The sequence below is a fragment of the Pseudophryne corroboree genome, chromosome 9 (genome assembly GCF_028390025.1).
Source record: "Pseudophryne corroboree isolate aPseCor3 chromosome 9, aPseCor3.hap2, whole genome shotgun sequence".
Classification (NCBI taxonomy): Eukaryota; Metazoa; Chordata; class Amphibia; order Anura; family Myobatrachidae; genus Pseudophryne; species Pseudophryne corroboree.
In genome coordinates this window covers 268,541,576-268,567,764 of record NC_086452.1, presented here as the reverse complement: position 1 = coordinate 268,567,764, position 26,189 = coordinate 268,541,576, and the positions used below count along the sequence as shown (strand labels likewise).

At 48.3% G+C, this 26,189-nt stretch overlaps 1 protein-coding gene across 2 annotated transcripts in view; it reads right to left on the bottom strand.

Annotated features, from left to right (window-relative positions):
• The window catches only part of SCYL3 (SCY1 like pseudokinase 3), a 377,023-nt gene that overhangs the window by 150,844 nt on the left and 199,990 nt on the right, over positions 1-26,189 (bottom strand). For both annotated transcript variants that reach the window (XM_063940292.1, XM_063940291.1), the window contains exons 5-6: positions 635-740; positions 257-334 (exon numbers count right to left, since the gene is read on the bottom strand). In XM_063940292.1, coding sequence (XP_063796362.1) covers positions 257-334; positions 635-740 — 184 coding nt within the window. The remainder of the gene's footprint in view (positions 1-256; positions 335-634; positions 741-26,189) is intronic.

The following is a 26,189-nucleotide window of genomic DNA, read 5'->3' as shown; positions in this document are numbered from 1 at the left end:
ATCTGCCTGAATGGCAAGACAATAATTCACTTTATAGCAGAGCTGTAATCAAATATCAAGCTAACACTGACCAATGTATTTTACCATCACGTTCCATTTCTGAAAGTGTTGGGGTTAAGTGGCCCTTTTACAAAACAGTATTGCCTGAAAGGTTTCTTATAGTGAGAAAGACACAAAATGCATTTATATAATATTAAAACAAATACATAGCATATGCCTATATACAAATATGAATTAAGAACATTATTAAACTCACTTGAAAAATTCATTCTTCTCTTCTTCACTTTTCACAGTTAAACTTTCCAAAAAGTTGACAACCTCCAGAAAATCATTTCTATTTAAAAGTAAATATCACTGGTTAAAATAGCAAATATTACAGGATTAAACAGAGCTCAACCAATGAAAAAAATAGATAACCTTGCAACGTAAAAATAGTGACAGCCTATTTGTTTATTGAATGAAAATTGTTTTCACATCAAAACCAAGTGAAAGTATTTGACAATAAACAAGTGATGTCAGTGATTTGACGATGTGTAGTGAAGTTGTACAATTTATATGAAAATCAAAACTTGAAATTCTAAAATGTGGAAATGTTCTTGTCAAAAAAATAAATTCTAAACTGTAAATTACATACCTAAAAAAGTCATGGGATAGTAAAGAGGACAGAGCAGGTCGGAGCTCTGGTTCAGGGTTAAGAAGACAGTTCTTAACAGTGTTCTTGAAGCTGGAGTGCACATTAGCTAGAAAAAAAAAATATATATATATATATATTTATCATTATATTGACAGCTGATGTCTTGGAAGTAACTCATCAAGTGATATTTCAACAGAAATAAATATATGCAAATATAGTGGTGGGTGCTCAATTAGCTAAGTGATATCATTCAGGTGCTTGAAAGGGGTATTTCTGAGCAAGAAAAAAATAACACATTTTGTTTCCCCCAGTACCCTGAATGATCGCAGTAACCAGATTTAAATCCCATACAATATCTTAGAATTAAGAGATCTCGGTTACATATATCTGCACAAATGTATGTGTAAGCCCCCAAGCCGCGTCAAGGCCTTTCTGTATATATATTGGGGGTCCCTAGCGCTATATCTAGGTGCAGGGCGTGGCACCCCCAAAAAATCAGCATAAGCCAAAACAGCCCAGGACAGCATACCAGTGAAAAAACTATAATGTTAATAGATTAGTGTTTAAAAAGCTGCAGCTAGAGAGAAAGTGATACAAAAATCAGATGTAATTAAAATAATAAATAGTGCTAAAGAAATTAGTATGTGATAAGTGTTAATGTAAGGGTATGCCACAGTAAAGCCATCCAGCTCCGCCAGGGCACCACCTCCCACACTTCCACAACCCCAATCTGGGTCTATGTTTAACCAGCAAGGAGCCACATGACAATGGCTCCTTGCTACAATATATGCTAAGAGCTACCCACCTTGGAGCAACCCCATAAGGCCCCATCTGGCATGTCAGGACCTGCTATCATTCAGGATGCTGGGGGAAAACAAAATGTGTTTTTTTTCTTGCTCAGAAATAAAATAAGATTTTACTCACCGGTAAATCTATTTCTCGTAGTCCGTAGTGGATGCTGGGAACTCCGTAAGGACCATGGGGAATAGTGGCTCCGCAGGAGACTGGGCACAACTAAAGAAAGCTTTTAGGTCACCTGGTGTGCACTGGCTCCTCCCACTATGACCCTCCTCCAAGCCTCAGTTAGGACACTGTGCCCGGACGAGCTGACATAATAAGGAAGGATTTTGAATCCCGGGTAAGACTCTTACCAGCCACACCAATCACACCGTATAACTCGTGATACTATACCCAGTTTAACAGTATGAAAACAACTGAGCCTCTCAACAGATGGCTCAACAATAACCCTTTAGTTAACAATAACTATGTACAAGTATTGCAGACAATCCGCACTTGGGACGGGCGCCCAGCATCCACTACGGACTACGAGAAATAGATTTACCGGTGAGTAAAATCTTATTTTCTCTGACGTCCTAGTGGATGCTGGGAACTCCGAAAGGACCATGGGGATTATACCAAAGCTCCCAAATGGGCGGGAGAGTGCGGATGACTCTGCAGCACCGAATGAGAGAACTCAAGGTCATCCTCAGCAAGGGTATCAAATTTGTAGAATTTTGCAAACGTGTTTGCCCCTGACCAAGTTGCAGCTCGGCAAAGTTGTAAAGCCGAGACCCCTCGGGCAGCCGCCCAAGATGAGCCCACTTTCCTTGTGGAATGGGCTTTTACTGATTTAGGATGCGGCAGTCCAGCCGCAGAATGCGCCAGCTGAATTGTGCTACAAATCCAGCGAGCAATAGTCTGCTTAGAAGCAGGAGCACCCAGCTTGTTGGGTGCATACAGGATAAATAGCGAGTCAGTTTTCCTGACTCCAGCCGTCCTGGAAACATAAATTTTCAAGGCCCTGACTACGTCCAGCAACTTGGAATCCTCCAAGTCCCTAGTAGCCGCAGGCACCACAATAGGTTGGTTCAAGTGAAAAGCTGATACCACCTTAGGGAGAAACTGGGGACGAGTCCTCAATTCTGCCCTATCCATATGGAAAATCAGATAAGGGCTTTTACATGACAAAGCTGCCAATTCTGACACACGCCTGGCTGAAGCCAAGGCCAATAACATGACCACTTTCCACGTGAGATATTTTAGATCCACGGTTTTAAGTGGCTCAAACCAATGTGATTTTAAGAAACTCAACACCACGTTGACATCCCAAGGTGCCACTGGAGGCACAAACGGGGGCTGAATATGCAGCACTCCTTTCACAAACGTCTGAACTTCAGATAGTGAAGCTAGTTCTTTCTGGAAGAAAATCGACAAAGCCGAGATCTGTACCTTAATGGAGCCTAATTTCAGGCCCATAGTCACTCCTGCTTGTAGGAAATGCAGAAATCGACCTAGTTGAAATTCCTCTGTTGGGGCCTTTTTGGCCTCACACCAAGCAACATATTTCCGCCATATGCGGTGATAATGCTTTACAGTTACATCTTTCCTGGCTTTAATCAGCGTAGGAATGACTTCCTCCGGAATGCCCTTTTCCTTCAGGATCCGGCGTTCAACCGCCATGCCGTCAAACGCAGCCGCAGTAAGTCTTGGAACAGACAGGGCCCCTGCTGCAGCAGGTCCTGTCTGAGCGGCAGAGGCCATGGGTCCTCTGAGATCATCTCTTGAAGTTCCAGGTACCACGCTCGTCTTGGCCAATCCGGAACCACGAGTATTGTTCTTACTCCTCGTTTTCTTATTATTCTCAGTTCCCTTGGTATGAGAGGCAGAGGAGGGAACACATAAACTGACTGGTACACCCACGGTGTCACTAGAGCGTCCACAGCTATCGCCTGAGGGTCCCTTGACCTGGCGCAATATCTCTCTAGTTTTTTGTTTAGGCGGGACGCCATCATGTCCACCTGTGGCCGTTCCCATCGATTTACAATCAGCGTGAAGACTTCTGGATGAAGTCCCCACTCTCCCGGGTGGAGGTCGTGCCTGCTGAGAAAGTCTGCTTCCCAGTTGTCCACTCCCGGAATGAACACTGCTGACAGTGCTAGTACGTGATTTTCCACCCATCGGAGAATCCTTGTGGCTTCTGCCATTGCCATCCTGCTTCTTGTGCCGCCCTGTCGATTTACATGGGCGACTGCCGTGATGTTGTCTGACTGGATCAGTACCGGCTGGTGTAGAAGCAGGGATTTTGCCTGATTTAGGGCATTGTAAATGGCCCTTAGTTCCAGAATATTTATGTGTAGGGAAGTCTCCTGACTCGACCATAGTCCTTGGAAGTTTCTTCCCTGTGTGACTGCCCCCCAGCCTCGAAGGCTGGCATCCGTGGTCACCAGGACCCAGTCCTGTATGCCGAATCTGCGGCCCTCTAGAAGATGAGCACTCTGCAGCCACGACAGCAGAGACACCCTGGTCCTTGGAGACAGGGTTATCAGCCGATGCATCTGAAGATGCGATCCCGTCCAAGAGGTCCCACTGAAAAAGTTCTTGCATGGAACCTGCCGAATGGAATTGCTTCGTAGGAAGCTACCAATTTTCCCAGGACTCGCGTGCAGTGATGCACCGACACCTGTTTTGGTTTCAGGAGGCCTCTGACTAGAGATGACAGCTCCTTGGCTTTCTCCTGCGGGAGAAACACTTTTTTCTGTTCTGTGTCCAGAACCATCCCCAGGAACAGTAGATGCGTCGTAGGAACCAGCTGCGACTTTGGAATATTCAGAATCCAGCCGTGCTGTTGTAGCACTTCCCGAGATAGTGCTACTCTGACAACAACTGCTCCCTGGACCTCGCCTTTATAAGGAGATTGTCCAAGTACTGGATAATTCTTTCGGCCATTACCTTGGTAAATACTCTCGGTGCCGGGGACAGACCAACGGCAACGTATGGAATTGGTAATGACAATCCTGTACCACAATTTTGAGGTACTCCTGGTGAGGAGGGTAAATAGGGACATGCAGGTAAGCATCCTTGATGTCCAGTGATACCCTGAAATTCTCCAGGCTTGCAATAATCGCCCTGAGCGATTCCATTTTGAACTTGAACCTTCGTATATAAGTGTTCAAGGATTTCAATTTTAGAATGGGTCTCACCGAACAGTCTGGTTTCGGTACCACAACATTTTTGGAATAGTAACCCCGGCCTTGTTGAAGGAGGGGTATCTTGATTTCACCTGCTGGAAGTACAGCTTGTGAATTGCCGCCAGTACTAACTCCCTATATCCGAGGGCAGCAGGCAAGGCTGATGTGAGGTAACGGCGAGGGGGAGTCGCCTCGAACTCCAGCTTGTATCCCTGTGATACTACTTGCAGAACCCAGTGATTCACCTGTGGGCAAGCCCACTGGTGGATACGAGGTCCCAGAGACCATCCCCAAACAATTCCTCACCCTTATAAGGCAGAATCTCCATGTCACCTGTCCACTGCCGGGTCTCTAATACCCTCCTGGCAGAATGGACCTTGCATTTATTCTGGACGCCAGCCGGCAAATATCCCTCTGTGCATCCCTCATATATAAGACTACGTCTTTAATATGCTCTATGTTAGCACCATATTCTCCCTGTCTAGGGTATTAATATTATCTGACAGGGTATCGGACCCTGCTGCAGCAGCACTATTCATGCTGAGGCAATTGCAGGTCTCAGTATAATACCTGAGTGTGTATATACAGACTTCAGGATAGCCTCCTGCTTTTCATCAGCAGGCTCCTTCAAGTGGCCGTATCCTAAGACGGCAGTGCCACCTTTTATGACAAACTTGTGAGCGCCTTATCCACCCTAGGGGATATCTCCCAACGTGACCTATCCTCTGGCGGGAAAGGGTACGCCAGCAGTAATTATTTTTTTTTTTTTATCGGGGGAACCCACGCTTCTTCACACACTTCATTCACTCATCTGATGGGGGAACAAAACACCGGCTGCTTTTTCTCCCCAAACATAAAACCCCTTTTATGTGGTACTTGGGTTAATGTCAGAAATGTGTAACACAATTTTTATTGCCGAGATCATGCAATGGATGTTCCTAGTGGATTGTGTATATGTCTCAACCTCGTCGACACTGGAGTCAGACTCCGTGTCGACATCTGTGTCTGCCATCTGAGGTAACGGGCGTTTTTTGAGCCCCTGATGGCCTTTGAGACGCCTGGGCAGGCGCGGGCTGAGAAGCCGGTTGTCCCACAGCTGTTACGTCATCCAGCCTTTTATGTAAGGAGTTGACACTGTCTGTTAATACCTTCCACCTATCCATCCACTCTGGTGTCGGCCCCACAGGGGGCGACATCACATTTATCGGCATCTGCTCCGCCTCCACATAAGTCTCCTCATCAAACATGTCGACACAGCCGTACCGACACACCGCACACACACAGGGAATGCTCTGACTGAGGACAGGACCCCACACAGCCCTTTGGGGAGACAGAGAGAGAGAGTATGCCAGCACACACCAGAGCGCTATATAATGTAGGGATAAACACTATCACTGAGTGAATTTTCCCCAATAGCTGCTTGTATAAACAATATTGCGCCTCAATTTAGTGCCCCCCCTCTCTTTTTAACCCTTTGAGCCTGAAAACTACAGGGGAGAGCCTGGGGAGCTGTCTTCCAGCTGCACTGTGAAGAGAAAATGGCGCCCAGTGTGCTGAGGGAGATAGCTCCGCCCCTTTTTCGCTGACTTTTCTCCCGCTTTTTTATAGATTTTGGCAGGGGTAATTATCACATATATAGCCTCTGGGGCTATATATTGTGATTATTTTGCCAGCCAAGGTGTTTTTATTGCTGCTCAGGGCGCCCCCCCCTAGCGCCCTGCACCCTCAGTGACCGGAGTGTGAAGTGTGTATGAGGAGCAATGGCGCACAGCTGCAGTGCTGTGCGCTACCTTGGTGAAGACTGATGTCTTCTGCCGCCGATTTTCCGGACCTCTTCTTGCTTCTGGCTCTGTAAGGGGGACGGCGGCGCGGCTCCGGGACCGAACACCAAGGCCAGTTCCATGCGGTCGATCCCTCTGGAGCTAATGGTGTCCAGTAGCCTAAGAAGCCCAAGCTAGCTGCAAGCAGGTAGGTTCGCTTCTTCTCCCCTTAGTCCCTCGCTGCAGTGAGCCTGTTGCCAGCAGGTCTCACTGTAAAAATAAGATTTTACTTACCGATAAATCTATTTCTCGTAGTCCGTAGTGGATGCTGGGACTCCGTAAGGACCATGGGGAATAGCGGCTCCGCAGGAGACAGGGCACAAGAATAAAAGCTTTAGGATCAGGTGGTGTGCACTGGCTCCTCCCCCTATGACCCTCCTCCAAGCCTCAGTTAGGATACTGTGCCCGGACGAGCGTACATAATCAGGAAGGATATTGAATCCCGGGTAAGACTCATACCAGCCACACCAAACAACTTGTGATCTGAACCCAGTTAACAGTATGATAACAACGAAGGAGCCTCTGAAAAGATGGCTCACAACAACAATAACCCGATTTAGTTAACAATAACTATGTACAAGTATTGCAGACAATCCGCACTTGGGATGGGCGCCCAGCATCCACTACGGACTACGAGAAATAGATTTATCGGTAAGTAAAATCTTATTTTCTCTGACGTCCTAGTGGATGCTGGGACTCCGTAAGGACCATGGGGATTATACCAAAGCTCCCAAACGGGCGGGAGAGTGCGGATGACTCTGCAGCACCGAATGAGAGAACTCCAGGTCCTCCTCAGCCAGGGTATCAAATTTGTAGAATTTAGCAAACGTGTTTGCCCCTGACCAAGTAGCTGCTCGGCAAAGTTGTAAAGCCGAGACCCCTCGGGCAGCCGCCCAAGATGAGCCCACTTTCCTTGTGGAATGGGCTTTTACAGATTTTGGCTGTGGCAGGCCTGCCACAGAATGTGCAAGCTGAATTGTACTACAAATCCAACGAGCAATAGTCTGCTTAGAAGCAGGAGCACCCAGCTTGTTGGGTGCATACAGGATAAACAGCGAGTCAGACTTTCTGACTCCAGCCGTCCTGGAAACATATATTTTCAGGGCCCTGACAACGTCAAGTAACTTGGAGTCCTCCAAGTCCCTAGTAGCCGCAGGCACCACAATAGGTTGGTTCATGTGAAAAGCAGAAACCACCTTAGGGAGAAATTGAGGACGAGTCCTCAATTCTGCCCTGTCAGAATGAAAAATTAAGTAAGGGCTTTTATATGATAAAGCCGCCAATTCTGACACACGCCTGGCTGAAGCCAGGGCTAACAGCATCGTCACCTTCCATGTGAGATATTTTAAGTCCACAGTGGTGAGTGGTTCAAACCAATGTGACTTAAGGAACCTCAAAACAACATTGAGATCCCAAGGTGCCACTGGAGGCACAAAAGGAGGTTGTATATGCAGTACCCCTTTTACAAATGTCTGAACTTCAGGTACTGAAGTCAGTTCTTTCTGGAAGAAAATCGACAGGGCCGAAATTTGAATCTTAATGGACCTTAATTTTAGGCCCATAGACAGTCCTGTTTGCAGGAAATGGAGGAAACGACCCAGTTGAAATTCCTCTGTAGGGGCCTTCTTGGCCTCACACCACGCAACATATTTTCGCCAAATGCGGTGATAATGTTTTGCGGTTACATCCTTCCTGGCTTTGACCAGGGTAGGGATGACTTCATCTGGAATGCCTTTTTCCTTCAGGATCCGGCGTTCAACCGCCATGCCGTCAAACGCAGCCGCGGTAAGTCTTGGAACAGACAAGGCCCCTGCTGGAGCAGGTCCTTTCTTAGAGGTAGAGGCCACGGGTCTTCCGTGAGCATCTCTTGAAGTTCCGGGTACCAAGTCCTTCTTGGCCAATCCGGAACCACGAGTATCGTTCTTACTCCTCTCCTTCTTATGATTCTCAGTACTTTTGGTATGAGAGGCAGAGGAGGGAACACATACACTGACTGGTACACCCACGGTGTCACCAGAGCGTCCACCGCTATTGCCTGAGGGTCCCTTGACCTGGCGCAATATCTGTCTAGTTTTTTGTTTAGACGTGACGCCATCATGTCCACCTTTGGTTTTTCCCAACGGTTTACAATCAGGTGGAAGACTTCTGGGTGAAGTCCCCACTCTCCCGGGTGAAGGTCGTGTCTGCTGAGGAAGTCTGCTTCCCAGTAGTCCACTCCCGGAATGAACACTGCTGACAGAGCTATCACATGATTTTCCGCCCAGCGAAGAATCCTTGCAGATTCTGCCATTGCCCTCCTGCTTCTCGTGCCGCCCTGTCTGTTTACGTGGGCGACTGACGTGATGTTGTCCGATTGGATCAATACCGCCTGACCCTGAAGCAGGGGTTTCGCTTGACTCAGGGCATTGTAAATGGCCCTTAGTTCCAGAATGTTTATATGAAGAGATGTTTCCGTGCTTGACCACAAGCCCTGGAAATTTTTTCCCTGTGTGACTGCCCCCCAGCCTCTCAGGCTGGCGTCCGTGGTCACCAGGACTCAATCCTGAATGCCAAATCTGCGGCCCTCTAGTAGATGAGCACTCTGCAGCCACCACAGAAGAGACACCCTTGTCCTTGTCGACAGGGTTATCCGCTGATGCATCTGAAGATGCGATCCGGACCATTTGTCCAGTAGATCCCACTGAAACGTTCTTGCATGGAATCTTCCGAATGGAATTGCTTCGTAAGAAGCCACCATTTTTCCCAGGACCCTCGTGCACTGATGCACTGACACCTGGCCTGGTTTTAGGAGGTTCCTGACTAGCTCAGATAACTCCCTGGCCTTCTCCTCCGGGAGAAACACCTTTTTCTGGACTGTGTCCAGAATCATTCCTAGGAACATAAGACGTGTCGTTGGAATCAGCTGCGATTTTGGAATATTTAGGATCCACCCGTGCTGACGTAACACTACCTGAGATAGTGCTACTCCGACTTCTAACTGTTCCCTGGACCTTGCCCTTATCAGGAGATCGTCCAAGTAAGGGATAATTAAGATGCCTTTTCTTCGAAGAAGAATCATCATTTCGGCCATTACCTTGGTAAAGACCCGAGGTGCCGTGGACAACCCAAACGGCAGCGTCTGAAACTGATAATGACAGTTTTGTACTACAAACCTGAGGTACTCTTGGTGAGACGGGTAGATTGGGACGTGGAGATAAGCATCCTTGATGTCCAGAGACACCATATAGTCCCCTTCTTCCAGGTTTGCTATCACCGCTCTGAGTGATTCCATCTTGAATTTGAACCTCTTTATGTAAGTGTTCAGGGATTTCAGATTTAAAATTGGTCTCACCGAGCCGTCCGGCTTCGGTACCACAAACAGCGTGGAATAATACCCCTTTCCCTGTTGTAGGAGGGGTACCTTGATTATCACCTGCTGGGAATACAGCTTGTGAATGGCTTCCAAAACTGCCTCCCTGTCGGAGGGAGACTTTGGTAGAGCAGACTTCAGGAACCGGCGAGGGGGAAACGCCTCGAAATCCAGTTTGTACCCCTGCGATACCACCTGTAGAATCCAGGGGTCCACTTGCGAGTGAGCCCACTGCGCGTTGAAATTCTTGAGACGGGCCCCCACCATGTCTGAGTCTGCTTGTAAAGCCCCAGCGTCATGCTGAAGACTTGGCAGAAGCAGTGGAGGGCTTCTGCTCCTGGAAAGCGGCTGCATGGTGCAGTCTTTTTCCCCTTCCTCTGCCCCGGGGCAGGAAGGAATGGCCTTTAGCTCGCTTGTACTTATGGGAACGAAAGGACTGAGTTTGAAAAGACGGTGTCTTTTTCTGCTGATGTGAAGTGACCTGGGGTAAAAAGGTGGATTTTCCAGCCGTTGCCGTGGCCACCAGGTCCGATAGACCAGCCCCAAATAACTCCTCCCCTTTATACGGCAATACTTCCATATGTCGTTTGGAATCCGCATCTCCTGACCACTGTCGCGTCCATAACGCTCTTCTGGCAGAAATGGACATAGCACTTACTCTTGATGCCAGGGTGCAAATATCCCTCTGTGCATCACGCATATATAGTAATGCATCCTTCAAATGCTCTATAGTTAACAGTATATTGTCCCTATCCAGGGTATCAATATTTTCAGTCAGGGAATCAGACCACGCGACGCCAGCACTGCACATCCAGGCTGAAGCGATTGCTGGTCGCAGTATAACACCAGTATGTGTGTATATACTTTTAAGAATATTTTCCAGCCTTCTATCTGCTGGTTCTTTGAGGGTGGCCGTATCAGGAGACGGTAACGCTACTTGTTTTGATAAACGTGCGAGCGCCTTATCTACCCTAGGGGGTGTTTCCCAACGTGTCCTAACCTCTAACGGGAAAGGATATAGTGCCAATAATTTTTTTAGAAATTAGCAGTTTTTTGTCGGGGGAAACCCACGCTTTATCACACACCTCATTTAACTCATCTGACTCAGGGAAAACTATTGGTAGTTTTTTCACACCCCACATAATACCCTTCTTTGTGGTACTTGTAGTGTCAGAAATGTTCAATGCTTCCTTCATTGCCGTGATCATGTAACGTGTGGCCCTACTGGACATTACGTTTGTCTCCTCACCGTCGACACTAGACTCAGTATCTGTGTCTGGGTCTGTGTCGACCCACTGAGGTAACGGGCGTTTTAGGGCCCCTGACGGTGTCTGAGACGCCTGGACAGGCACTAATTGATTTGCCGGCTGTCTCATGTCATCAACCGTTCTTTGCAAAGTGCTGACATTATCACTTAATTCTTTAAATACGATCATCCAGTCAGGTGTCGACTCCCTAGGAGGTGACATCACTAACCCAGGCAATTGCTCCGCCTCCACATCATTTTCCTCCTCATACATGTCGACACACACGTACCGACACACAGCGCACACACCGGGAATGCTCTGATAGAGGACAGGACCCCACAAGCCCTTTGGAGAGACAGAGGGAGAGTCTGCCAGCACACACCAAGCGCTATATATATATATATACAGGGATAACCTTATATAAGTGTTATTCCCTTATAGCTGCTGTATAGTTTTTAGCTGCCAATAGTGCCCCCCCTTCTCTTTTTTACCCTGATTCAGTAGCAAGTCTGCAGGGGAGAGTCAGGGAGCCGTCCTTCCAGCGGAGCTGTGAGGGAAAATGGCGCTTGTGTGCTGAGGAGATAGGCTCCGCCCCTTCACGACGTCCTTATCTCCCGCTTTTTCTGTAAAAAATGGCAGGGGTTAAAATACATCCATATAGCCCAAGAGCTATATGTGATGTATTCTTTAGCCAACCTAAGGTATTATCTGTTATATTGCGTCTCAGGGCGCTCCCCCCCAGCGCCCTGCACCCTCAGTGACCGGAGTGTGAAGTGTGCTGAGAGCAATAGCGCACAGCTGCGGTGCTGTGCGCTACCTTAGTCTGAAGACAGGATCGTCTTCTGCCGCCGATTTCACCGGACCTCTTCGCTCTTCTGGCTCTGTAAGGGGGCCGGCGGCGCGGCTCCGGGACCCATCCAGGCTGAACCTGTGATCGTCCCTCTGGAGCTAATGTCCAGTAGCCTAAGAAACCCGATCCACTCTGCACGCAGGTGAGTCCGTTTCTTCTCCCCTTAGTCCCACGATGCAGTGAGCCTGTTGCCAGCAGGACTCACTGAAAATAAAAAAAAAATCTAAAATATACTTTTATTCTAAGCAGCTCAGGAGAGCCACCTAGCCTGCACCCTTCTCGTTCGGGCACAAAAATCTAACTGAGGCTTGGAGGAGGGTCATAGGGGGAGGAGCCAGTGCACACCACCTGATCCTAAAGCTTTTATTCTTGTGCCTTGTCTCCTGCGGAGCCGCTATTCCCCATGGTCCTTACGGAGTCCCAGCATCCACTAGGACGTCAGAGAAATAAAAAACCTAATTATATACTTTCTTTCTAGAAGCTCAGGAGAGCCCCTAGTGTGCATCCAACCTCGGCCGGGCACAAAATCTAACTGAGGCTTGGAGGAGGGTCATAGTGGGAGGAGCCAGTGCACACCAGGTGACCTAAAAGCTTTCTTTAGTTGTGCCCAGTCTCCTGCGGAGCCGCTATTCCCCATGGTCCTTTCGGAGTTCCCAGCATCCACTAGGACGTCAGAGAAATATATATATATATATTTACTTTTTGCCAGCGCTTCCTTATCACTTTTTTTGGTACAGTATATACATATTTCTCATTAGTTTATTTACAAAATGCATTCTGTAACATGAATGGTTAGCTTTTTGTGCACTGCATCTAAAAACATGAGGGGTAATGCAGATCTGATCGCAGCAGCAAATTTGTTAGTTAATGGGCAAAACCATGTGCACTGCAGGTGGGGCAGATATAACATTTGCAGAGAGAGTTAGATTTGGGTGGGTTATATTGTTTCTGTGCAGGGTAAATACTGGCTGCTTTATTTTTACACTGCAATTTAGATTTCAGTTTGAACACACCTCACCCAAATCTAACTCGCTCTGCACGTTATATCTGCCCCCCCCCCCCCCCCTGCAGTGCACGTGGTTTTGCCCGTTAGCTAACAAATTTGCTGCTGCGATCAGATTTGAAATTAGGCTCATGGTCCGCTTTGCACATGTACAGGAAAGACAGTTTCCCATCTCTCTCTCTCTGCAAACAAAATAAAAAAGAAACTGTTAAAATAGGATTTTAATTACCTACCGGTAAATCCTTTTCTCGTAGTCCGTAGAGAATGCTGGGGTCCACATTAGAACCATGGGGTATAGACGGTCCCTTGGGAGCCATGGGCACTTTAAGAGTTTAATAGTGTGGGCTGGCTCCTTCCTCCATGCACCTCCCACCAGACCCAGTCCAGAAACTGTGCCCGAAGAGACGGACATACTTCGAGAGAAGGAAATACAAAGAAGGTGGTGACATTCACACCAGCTCACACATAACAGAAAACCAAGCTAACCAGCTTGAAACATGTCAGCAACGGCTGAATAACAGTACTTCAAGTAACAAGGCAGTACTGAACCAAGTAACAACTGCAGGAAAACGAAGCGCTGGGTGAGCGCCCAGCATCCTCTACGGACTACGAGAAAGGGATTTACCGGTAGGTAATTAAAATCCTATTTTCTCTTGAATCCTAGAGGATGCTGGGGTCCACATTAGTACCATGGGGATGTACCAAAGCTCCCAGTACGAGAGGGAGAGAGCGTAGGCTCCTGCAGAACCGATTGACCAAACTTAAGGCCCTCAGAGGCCAAAGTATCGAACTTGTAGAACTTAGCAAACGTATTCAACCCTGCCCAAGTAGCCGCTCGGCAAAGTCGTAAAGCCGAGACACCCCGGGCAGCCACCCGGGAAGAACCCACTTTACAAGTAGAGTGGGCCTCAACAGATTTTGGACACGGCAATCCTGCCGTAGAATAAGCATGCTAGATAGTAAAACCTGATCCAGTCAGAAATCGTCTGCTTAGAAGCAGGACACCCCACCTTATGGGGATCATAAAGGACAAACAGAGCGTCCAATTTTCTGTGACGAGAAGCTCTCTTCACATAAATCTTCAAAGCCCTCAAACATCCAAGGACCTTGAGGAAATTGGAGAGTCAGTAGCCACTGGCACCGCAATAGGTTGGTTGATATGAAAAGCCGACACAACCGTCGGAAAAAATTGCTGACGCGTCCTGAGCTCAGCTCTATCTTCATGGAAACTCAAGTTGGGGCTCTTGCAGTAAAATGCCCCCAATTCTGACACACGTCTAGCAGATGCTAATGCCAACAGTATGACAGCCTTCCAAGTAAGAAACTTGACATTTTTCCTCATGTAAAAGGCTCAAACCAATCCAACTGCAGCAACACATTAAGATCCCAAGGTGCTGTAGGAGGCACAAAGGGAGGCTGAATGTGCAGAACCCCTTTCAAGAATGTCTGAACCTCAAGGAGGGAAGCTAATTGTTTCTGGAAGAAAATGGATAAGGCTGAAATCTGTACTTTTATGGAGCCCAAGCGTAGGCCCATATCCATACCTGCTTTTAGAAAAAGGAGAAACCGCCCTAGTTGAAACGCCACCGTAGGAAATTTCTTGGATTCACACCAAGACATGTAATTTTTCCAAATTTATGGTAATGTTTAGACGTTACTCCTTTCCTAGCCTGTATCAGGGTAGGAATAACCATTTTCGGAATACCCTTCCCAGCTAAGTTCTGGTGTTCAACCTCCATGCCGTCAAACGTAGCCGTGGTAAGTCTTGATAAGCAAACGACCCCTGTTGCAGAAGGTCATCACGAAGAGGAAGAGGCCTCGGCTCTTCCAGCAGTAACTCCAGAAGATCCGCGTACCAAGCCCTTCTTGGCCAGTCCGGAGCAATGAGGATCGCCTGAACTCTTGTTCTTTTTATTAGTTTGAGAATCCTTGGGATGAGTGGAAGTGAAGGGAACAGATACACTGACTTGAACACCCACGGAGTCACCAGGATATCCACCGCCACTGCCTGTGGGTCTCTCGACCTGGAACAGTACCTCCGAAGCTTCTTGTTGAGGCGGGAGGCCATCATGTCTATTTGAGGTACACCCCAAAGACCGGTCACCTCCGCAAACACCTCCGGATGGAGGCCCCACTCTCCTGGATGGAGATTGTGTCTGCTGAGGAAGTCCGCTTCCAAGTTGTCCACTCCCGGAATGCAGATTGCTGACAGCGCCACAGCGTGTTTTTCTGCCCAGAGGAGGATTCTTGTTACCTCTGACATTGCAGCTCTGCTCTTCGTTCCGCCCTGTCGGTTTATGTAGGCCACTGTCGTTACATTGTCCGACTGAACCCTGAATGGCGTGATCTTTCAGAAGATGTGTCGCTTGTAAAAGACTATTGTACATGGCCCTTAGTTCCAGAATGTTTATCGGAAGGATGGATTCCAGACTTGACCACCTTCCTTGGAAGTTTTCCCCTTGGACAACTGCACCCCAACCTCTGAGACTTCCATTGTTAGAAGGATCCAATTCTGAATCCCGAAACTGTGGCCCTCTAGAAGGTGAGAAGTTTGCAGCCACCAGAGGAGCGAGATTCTGGCTTTCGGCGACAGACGTATGCTCTGGTGGATGTGAAGAGGAGATACCGACCATTTGTCCAGGAGATCTAGTTGGAAGGACCGTGCATGAAATCTTCTGTACTGTAGAGCCTCGTAGGAGGCAACCATTTTCCCCAGAAGGCGAATGCACTGATGAACTGACACCCGGGCTGGCTTCAGGACATCCCGGACCATTGTTTGTATCACCAACGCTTTCTCCGCCGGTAGAAACACCCTCTGTACTTCTGTGTCGAGTATCATCCCCAGTAAGGACAGCCTCCTTGTCGGCTCCAAATGTGACTTTGGAAGATTCAGGATCCATCCATGATCCTGGAGTAGTTGAGTTGAGAGAGCAATGCTCTGTAACAACTCCCTGGAAGACGCCTTTATTAGCAGATCGTCCAGATAAGGAATTATGTTCGCACACTGCTTGCAGAGGAGTAGCATCATTTCCGCCATGACTTAGGTGAACACCCTCAGTGCCGTGGAGGCCAAACGGCAGTGCCTGGAACTGATAGTCCAGTAGCGCAAATCTTAGATAAGCCTGGTGAGGCGGCCAGATTGGTATGTGAAGGTACACTTCCTTGATATCTAGGGATACCAGAAATTCCCCCTCCTCCAGACCTGAGATCAGAGCTCTCAGAGACTCCATCTTGAATTTAAATTCCCTCAAATAAGGGTTCAATGACTTTAGATTCAATATTGGCCTGACCGAACCATCTGGTTTCGGTACCACAAACAATATCCTGTACCCAGGGATCCAGGCATCAGGACGCATAGACATGACTGAAATTTCTTAGTCTTGCTTCCACCTGCACGATCTCCAGGCTGGGAGGTCCACCGTCATGCCGAGGATTTTGAGGAAGTAGAACCAGGTTTCTGTTCCTGGATTTCCCCCGACCTCCTCTAAAGAAAGTGGAAGGGGGTTTGGACTTTTTAACTTTCGTGGTCCAAAAGGACTGCATTGTAGACGTAGGATAAGATTTCCTAGTCGGCAGTGCTGCAGAGGGAAGAAAAGTTGACTTACCAGCAGTTGCTGTGGAGATCCACGCATCTAAGGCTTCCCCAAACAGAGCCTGACCTGTGAAGGGTAGGTTCTCCACAGGTCTTTTTGGATTCAGCATCCGTAGACCACTGGCGCAGCCAGAGTCCCCTGCGTGCCAAGACAGCCATGGAAGAAGATCTCGCATTAAGATGTCCAAGGTCCTTCATGGCTTCCACCATGAAACCTGCAGAATCCTGTATGTGACGTAAAAACAATTCAATGTCACTTCTAGCCATAGAATCTAATTCCTCTAGTAAAGTGCCTGACCACTTTACTATGGCCTTAGAAATCCATGCACAAGCAATAGTGGGTCGTAAAGCTGCGCTATTAGCTGTGTATAATGATTTGAGTGTAGTCTCCAATCTTGCGGTCAGCCGGCTCTTTTAAAGCAGTGGACCCAGGGACTGATAAAACCACCTTCTTAGACCACCTAGATACAGGAGTGTCTACTAAAGGGGGGTTTTCCCACTTTTTCCTGTCCTCCTCAGGGAAAGGAAAAGCAATGAGAACCCTTTATGTGATCTGGAACTTTTTCTCTAGACTTTCCCAGGATTTTTCAAACAGTGCGTTTAATTCCGTAGACGCAGGGAATGTAAGGGAGGTTTTCTTATTGTCTGTAAAATAAGCCTTCTCTACCTGCTCAGGTACCTTATCAGTAATGTATAAAATGTCCCTAATAGCTTCAATCATGAGTTGCACCCCCTTAGCAAGGGATGCCTCCTCTCGCCCCCCAGTATATCACGATCACCGTCCCCTGTGTAAATTTCTAATTATTTCTAAATAAACATTTCAATGCCAGTGTTAATATATGCTGCGGACGCATGGCGCATCTTATTACCATATACGATAGAAGTGCGCTGTATGTCGCAAACACTACACCCCTTAAGAGAAAGCAAGTAGGCTGAGGTCCAATGCTCAGGGTATGCATACAACATAACATATGTACAGTATACCATTCAGTTATAATATGTATATATGGTTACAGAGTTACAATTACACAAGAAGCAGTTGTAGTTACATAAGGATCCGTTACAGCCAGCATACATCACCCTGTCCCATGCTCAGTGAACAGTCGTCTCCATTTTAGAATCTGCACCGACAGCAATAAAAACATAGCTTCCTGGGTGAGGGGAAATACCTATATACTGTGTATTGGGGGAGGTACATGTCTGGGACTGTCTTCTGTTATTGGTCCAGGGAGGGAGAGCTCTCATTCATGATGTGTTATTGGTCAGTTCATATGCAAGCAAAGTCCAGTTTTGAAGATGCCATTATAGGGATTAGCCATGCTGTCTTTCAGGATGTTCTTTTGTTCACTTTAGAATGTGGCTCCATATTCAAACATTTAATCATAACTAATCGTTGCAATGTGCTACAATCTACTCATAGCTATCAAATTAAACACACTCATTCCCCTGACCATTTTGACATTAAGCATGATATGTTTATCTTGGTCCGTTCCATATATATATATATATATATATATATATATATATATATATATATATATATATGTAACAGGATTTTAATACCTACCGGTAAATCCTTTTCTCCTAGTCCATAAAGGATGCTGGGGTCCACTTCAGTACTATGGGGTGTAGACGGTTCCGCAGGAGCCATGGGCACTTTAAAACTTTTCAAGGATGTGAACTGGCTCCTCCCTCTATGTCCCTCCTCCAGACCTCAGTTTAGAAAATGTGCCGAGGCTGACTGGATGCACTCCAGGGGAGCTGTACTGAGTTTCTCTGAAAGACTTTAGGTTAGGTTTTTTATTTTCAGGGAGGACTCCCTGCTTCGTGGGACTTAGGGGGCAGAAGTAGGAACCAACTTCCTGAATAGTTTCATGGCTCTGCTTCTGGCTGACAGGACACCATTAGCTCCTGAAGGGTACTGAACACTAGCTGCGGCTATGCGCTCTTCCTCTTCGCGAGGACCTGCTGCTGCAGGAGCCGTGCGTGTATCAAGACTTACCGCGGCTACGTTTGACGGCATGGCGCCCACTGCTACTGCTTGAGGTTTCAAGCTGCCCAGGGCGCTCCCCCGTGCCCTGCACCCTACTGTGCCTGTGTTGAGGGGTAGCATGGTGCGCAGCGTTCCCGCCTGCTGCGCGGTACCTTTTAGCCATCACAATGACTGAAGATCCTCTTCTGTACGCTTACCTGTCTTCTGACTTCTGGCTCTGTAAGGGGGGTGACGGCGTGCTGTGGGAGTGAGCGCATAGCCGCAGCTAGTGTTCAGTACCCTTCAGGAGCTAATGGTGTCCTGTCAGCCAGAAGCAGAGCCATGAAACTATTCAGGAAGTTGGTTCCTACTTCTGCCCCCTAAGTCCTACAAAGCAGGGAGACTGTTGCCAGCAGTCCTCCCTGAAAATAAAAAACCTAACCTAAAGTCTTTCAGAGAAACTCAGTAGAGCTCCCCTGGAGTGCATCCAGTCTGCCTGGGCACATTTTCTAAACTGAGGCCTGGAGGAGGGGCATAGAGGGAGGAGCCAGTTCATACCCTTGAAAAGTCTTAAAGTGCCCATGGCTCCTGCGGAACCGTCTATACCCCATGGTACTGAAGTGGACCCCAGCATCCTGTAGGACGTATGAGAAAATATGTTATAACTCTTATATAAATACATTATAATGTCTGGTGCTTGACATGTTTATGTGTTGTAGGAAATGTGTGTTGAATATATATTTGTGGCTTGTCTGTGTGAATGCGTATGCTACCATATATCACTGTGCACGCTGCATGTATGCGCATGCCCAGAGACCCATCTGTTTGGAGTTTGTATGTGGTGTGTATGTAATATTTTTGACTTCGACACCTGAATCAGAGTCGGTCCATTTCAGCTTGCATTATCTGGGCAAGAGCACACTTTTTAGGGTCTATACCAGGGGCTTTTGATGAGGTAGTGGGAGCTGAATACGACAAAACCTCGACAGATTGTCTTAAAACCTGTGTTTCAGTCTCATTATGAGCTATCCTAGATGAAATCTGGGATATCATTCCCCGGATAGAAGCCACCCATGGGGGTTCGGATTCAGAAGCCTGGGACAGTATATTACATTCCTGAGTACATGGAAGAGACTCTTAAGGAGAAGATACACACTCTGCAGGGGTTCACTACGGCTGGCCGGCGGTCGGGCTCCCGGCGACCAGCATCCCGGCGCCGGGAGCCCGACCACCGGCTTACCGACGGCGTGGCGAGCGCAAATGAGCCCCTTGCGGGCTCGCCGCGCTACGCGCGCCACACTATTTTTTTCTTCCTCTATGGGGGTCGTGGACCCCCACGAGGGAAAATAAGTGTCGGTATGCCGGCTGTCGGGCTCCCGGCGCCGGTATACTGAGCGCCGGGAGCCCGACCGCCGGCATACAGAAGACCACCCCTCTGCAGCACAAGACACAGAGTCCCTGGACATGGTAATGTGAGATAGAACACACAGGAAAATGCAGATACAGTTTCCTCACAGAGTACTTCAGAGACACACAGAGTATAAGGAGCCAGCCACACAGCACCCCAATAGGCAGTTATGATAAATGCCTGGCGCTGACTGAATAACCTCAATATATTACACAGTGAAATATAAACCCCCCCCCCCCCCCCTTCTTGTCTCACACACCCTGGTACCGCAGAGGATATCTGGAGTGAAGAGGAGGGCAGCGCTCTCTGTCAGCGTCACTGCAGTGTGATCTGCATGGAGAAAATGGTGCTGGTGAATGCTGGATCCGCTCTGAGGAAGAAGCCCCGCCCTCTGTAAATGTAGTTGCTAACAGCGGGATTAGCCCCTGTATACCAGTGTAGGGTCTGTGCGCTGGTTCAGGGCACCCCTCACAGAGCCGGACATTTTACAGCTGAGCCCTCTGGAGCGCAGCTTCACAGGGCTGCGCTCCAACTCTTATGCCACCATTTTCACCGGTGACCCGCTTACCGGGGCACCGGCGTCATACTCACCACTCCATCTTCTGGCTCTGTTAGGGGGTGGCGGCCGTGCTGCGGGAGTGAGAGGTCGCCTCGTGGGCTTGTGATCATCACCCACAGGAGCTCTGTGTCCTTTCAGCGGAGATAGGAGCCATTAACCTCCAGGGTTGGATCCTACTCCCCCCCCCTAAGTCCCACGAAGCAGTGAGGCTGTTGCCAGCAGCCTCCCTGTACCTAACGCTTTAAAAAAAAAAAACAATACAACTTGAAAAACACCTAGGAGCTCCCCTAGATGTGACCGGCTCCACCGGGCATATTTTCTAAAGTGGGTCTGGTGGGTGGGGCATGGAAGGAGGAGCCAGCCCACACTATTAAACTCTTAAAGTGCCCATGGCTCCCAAGGGACTCATCTATACCCCATGGTACTAATGTGGACCCCAGTATCCTCTAGGACGTAAGAGAAATTTGTTTTAAGATACAAAAGAAATAACATGTATTTGATAAAGAGATTTATATCAAGCATTGTAAAAATAATAATTTACTCACCGGTAATTCTATTTCTCGTAGTCCGTTGTGGATGCTGGGGACTCCGTAAGGACCATGGGGAATAGCGGGCTCCGCAGGAGACTGGGCACAACTAAGAAAGAAATAGGACTACCTGGTGTGCACTGGCTCCTCCCTCTATGCCCCTCCTCCAGACCTCAGTTAGGAAACTGTGCCCGGAAGAGCTGACACAATAAGGAAGGATTTGAAATCCCGGGTAAGACTCATACCAGCCACACCAATCACACCGTACAACTCGTGATACTATATCTAGTTAACAGTATGAATAACAACTGAGCAGATGGCTCATAACAATAACCCTTTTAGTTAAGCAATAACTATATACAAGTTTTGCAGACAATCCGCACTTGGGATGGGCGCCCAGCATCCACTACGGACTACGAGAAATAGAATTACCGGTGAGTAAATTCTTATTTTCTCTGACGTCCTAGTGGATGCTGGGGACTCCGTAAGGACCATGGGGATTATACCAAAGCTCCCAAACGGGCGGGAGAGTGCGGATGACTCTGCAGCACCGAATGAGCAAACTCAAGGTCCTCCTCAGCCAGGGTATCAAACTTGTAGAATTTAGCAAATGTGTTTGAACCCGACCAAGTAGCAGCTCGGCAAAGTTGTAAAGCCGAGACACCTCGGGCAGCCGCCCAAGAAGAGCCCACTTTCCTCGTGGAATGGGCTTTCACAGATTTAGGATGCGGCAGTCCAGCCGCAGAATGTGCCAGCAATAGACTGCTTTGAAGCAGGAGCACCCAGCTTGTTGGGCGCATACAGGATAAATAGCGAGTCAGTTTTCCTGACTCCAGCCGTCCTGGAAACATAGATTTTCAGGGCCCTGACTACGTCCAGCAACTTGGAATCCTCCAAGTCCTTAGTAGCCGCAGGCACCACAATAGGTTGATTCAAATGAAAAGCTGATACCACCTTAGGAAGAAATTGGGGACGAGTCCTCAATTCCGCCCTATCCATATGGAAAATCAGATAAGGGCTTTTACATGACAAAGCCGCTAATTCTGACACACGCCTGGCTGAAGCCAAGGCCAACAGCATGACCACTTTCCACGTGAGATATTTTAGTTCCACGGTTTTAAGTGGCTCAAACCAATGTGACTTAAGGAAATCCAACACCACGTTGAGATCCCAAGGTGCCACTGGGGGCACAAAAGGGGGCTGAATATGCAGCACTCCTTTAACAAACGTCTGAACTTCAGGCAGTGAAGCCAATTCTTTTTGGAAGACAATCGACAGAGCCGAAATCTGGACCTTAATGGAACCTAATTTGAGGCCCATAGTCACCCCTGACTGTAGGAAGTGCAGAAATCGACCCAGCTGAAATTCCTCCGTTGGGGCCCTTCTGGCCTCACACCACGCAACATATTTTCGCCAAATGCGGTGATAATGGTTTGCGGTCACCTCCTTCCTAGCTTTAATCAGCGTAGGGATGACTTCCTCCGGAATACCCTTTTCCTTCAGGATCCGGCGTTCAACCGCCATGCCGTCAAACGCAGTCGCGGTAAGTCTTGGAACAGACAGGGACCCTGCTGCAGCAGGTCCTGTCTGAGCGGCAGAGGCCATGGTTCCTCTGATATCATTTCTTGAAGTTCTGGGTACCAAGCTCTTCTTGGCCAATCCGGAACAATGATTATAGTTCTTACTCCTCTCCTTCTTATTATCCTCAGTACCTTGGGTATGAGAGGAAGAGGAGGGAACACATAAACCGACTGGTACACCCACGGTGTCACTAAAGCGTCCACAGCTATCGCCTGAGGGTCCCTTGACCTGGCGCAATATCTTTTTTAGCTTTTTGTTGAGGCGGGACGCCATCATGTCCACCTGTGGCCTTTCCCACCGGTGTACAATCATCTGGAAGACTTCTGGATGAAGTCCCCACTCTCCCGGGTGGAGGTCGTGTCTGCTGAGAAAGTCTGCTTCCCAGTTGTCCACTCCGGGAATGAACACTGCTGACAGTGCTAACACATGATTTTCCGCCCATCGGAGAATCCTTGTGGCTTCTGCCATCGCCATCCTGCTTCTTGTGCCACCCTGTCGGTTTACATGGGCGACCGCTGTGATGTTGTCTGACTGGATCAGCACCGGCTGGTGTTGAAGCAGGGGTCTTGCCTGACTTAGGGCATTGTAAATGGCCCTTAGTTCCAGAATATTTATGTGTAGGGAAGTCTCCTGACTCGACCATTGTCCCTGGAAGTTTCTTCCCTGTGTGACTGCCCCCCAGCCTCGAAGGCTGGCATCCGTGGTCACCAGGATCCAGTCCTGTATGCCGAATCTGCGGCCCTCTAGAAGATGAGCACTCTGCAGCCACCACAACAGCGACCCCCTGGCCCTTGGAGACAGGGTTATCAGCCGATGCATCTGAAGATGCGATCCGGACCACTTGTCCAACAGATCCCACTGAAAGATCCTTGCATGGAACCTTCCGAATGGAATTGCTTCGTAAGAAGCCACTATCATTCCCAGGACTCGCGTGCAGTGGTGCACCGACACCTGTTTTGGTTTTTGGAGGTCTCTGACTAGAGATGACAACTCCTTGGCCTTCTCCTCCGGGAGGAACACTTTTTTCTGTTCTGTGTCCAGAACCATCCCCAGGAACAGTAGACGCGTTGTAGGAACCAGCTGCGACTTTGGAATATTCAGGATCCAGACGTGCTGTTGTAGCACTTCCCGAGCTAGTGCTACTCCAATCAACAACTGTTCCCTGGACCTCGCCTTTATAAGGAGATCGTCCAAGTACGGGATAATTAAAACTCCCTTTTTCCGAAGGAGTATCATCATTTCGGCCATTACCTTGGTAAATACCCTCGGTGCCGTTGACAGACCAAACGGCAACGTCTGGAATTGGTAATGACAGTCCTGTACCACAAATCTGAGGTACTCCTGGTGAGGAGGGTAAATGGGGACATGCAGGTAAGCATCCTTGATGTCCAGTGATACCATGTAATCCCCCTCGTCCAGGCTTGCAATCACCGCCCTGAGCGATTCCATCTTGAACTTGAACCTTCTTATATAAGTGTTCAAGGATTTTAAATTTAAAATGGGTCTCACCGAACCGTCCGGTTTCGGTACCACAAACATTGTGGAATAGTAACCCCGTCCTTGTTAAAGGAGGGGTACCTTGACTATCACCTGCTGCGAATACAGCTTGTAAATTGCCCCCAGCACTGCCTCCCTGTCCGGGGGAGCTGTCGGCAAGGCAGATTTGAGGAAACGGCGAGGGGGAGACGTCTCGAATTCCAGCTTGTACCCCTGAGACACTACTTGTAGAATCCAGGGATCCACCCATGAGCGAACCCACTGGTCACTGAAGTTCTTGAGACGGGCCCCCACCGTACCTGGCTCCGCCTGTGGAGCCCCAGCGTCATGCGGTGGACTTAGAGGAAGCGGGAGAGGACTTTTGTTCCTGGGAACTGGCTGTATGCTGCAGCTTTTTCCCTCTACCTCTGCCTCTGGGCAGAAAGGACGCGCCTTTAACCCGCTTGCCTTTCTGGGGCCGAAAGGACTGTACCTGATAATACGGTGCTTTCTTTGGCTGTGAGGGAACATGGGGTAAAAATGCTGACTTCCCAGCTGTCGCTGTGGACACGAGGTCCGTGAGACCATCCCCAAACAACTCCTCACCCTTGTAAGGCAAAACTTCCATGTGCCTTTTAGAATCTGTATCTCCTGTCCACTGCCGAGTCCACAACCCTCTCCTGGCAGAAGTGGACATTGCGTTTATTTTAGATGCCAGCCGGCAAATATCCCTCTGTGCATCTCTCATGTATAAGACTGCGTCTTTAATATGCTCTACGGTTAGCAATATAGTGTCCCTGTCTAGGGTATCAATGTTTTCCGACAGGGAATCTGACCACGCAGCTGCAGCACTGCACATCCATGCTGAAGCAATTGCCGGTCTCAGTATAATTCCTGAGTGTGTATATACAGACTTCAGGATAGCCTCCTGCTTTCTATCCGCTGGCTCCTTTAGGGCGGCCGTGTCCGGAGGCGGTAGTGGCACCTTTTTTGACAGGCGTGTGAGCGCTTTATCCACCCTAGGGGATGTCTCCCAACGTGACCTGTCCTCTGGCGTGAAAGGGTACGCCATTAGTAACTTTTTAGAAATTACCAGTTTCTTATCGGGGGAAGCCCACGCTTCTTCACACACTTCGTTTAATTCATCAGATGGGGGAAAAACCACTGGTAGCTTTTTCTCCCCAAACATAATACCCTTTTTTGTGGTACCTAGGCTAATATCAGAAATGTGCAACACATTTTTCATTGCCGTAATCATATAACGAGTGGCTCTATTGGAATGTACACTAGTCTCATCGTCGTCGACACTGGAGTCAGTATCCGTGTCGACATCTGTGTCTGCCATCTGAGGTAGTGGTCGTTTTAGAGCCCCATGTGGCTTTTGAGACGCCTGGGCAGGCACGGGCTGAGAAGCCGGCTGTCCCACATCTGCTATGTCGTCAAACCTTCTATGTAAGGAGTTGACACTGTCGCGTAATTCCTTCCACATGTCCATCCATTCAGGTGTCGACCCCGCAGGGGGTGACATCACATTTATCGGCACCTGCTCCGCCTCCACATAAGCCTCCTCATCAAACATGTCGACACAGCCGTACCGACACACCGCACACACACAGGGAATGCTCTGAACGAGGACAGGACCCCACAAAGTCCTTTGGGGAGACAGAGAGAGAGTATGCCAGCACACACCAGAGCGCTATATAATGCAGGGATTCACACTACACAAGTGATTTTACCCTATAGCAGCTATATATATATATGTATATATATATAGCAGTTTCCAGACCGGCACTCCACGGAAAATACAAACAGCTGCGCCGGTGCCTCCACATATACATATGTATAAATATAGTCCCGCAATGGTGTGGCACTCGGCTTGATGAATAAGCAATAAACCAGTCAGGTCTTACAACGTTTCAGTGCTTTATTGCACTATCGTCAGGATACAATGCACATAAATGACATTACATACCTTTATAATTATGCACCCAAAGTGAATTCGCGCCAGGAGGTCCGTTTGAACTTCCTCCTAGCGTCAAACACGTAATACATCATCACGTTAGTGACTCCCATCACCATGACAACAAACAATAAATCATCACATCTACGGTTCTGAATAAAGTATCCATATACTTCAAAGGAGTAGTTTCTAAAAGCAACTAAAGCTCAGGTATTCATTTAACCCTCTGGGTGACAATACTCC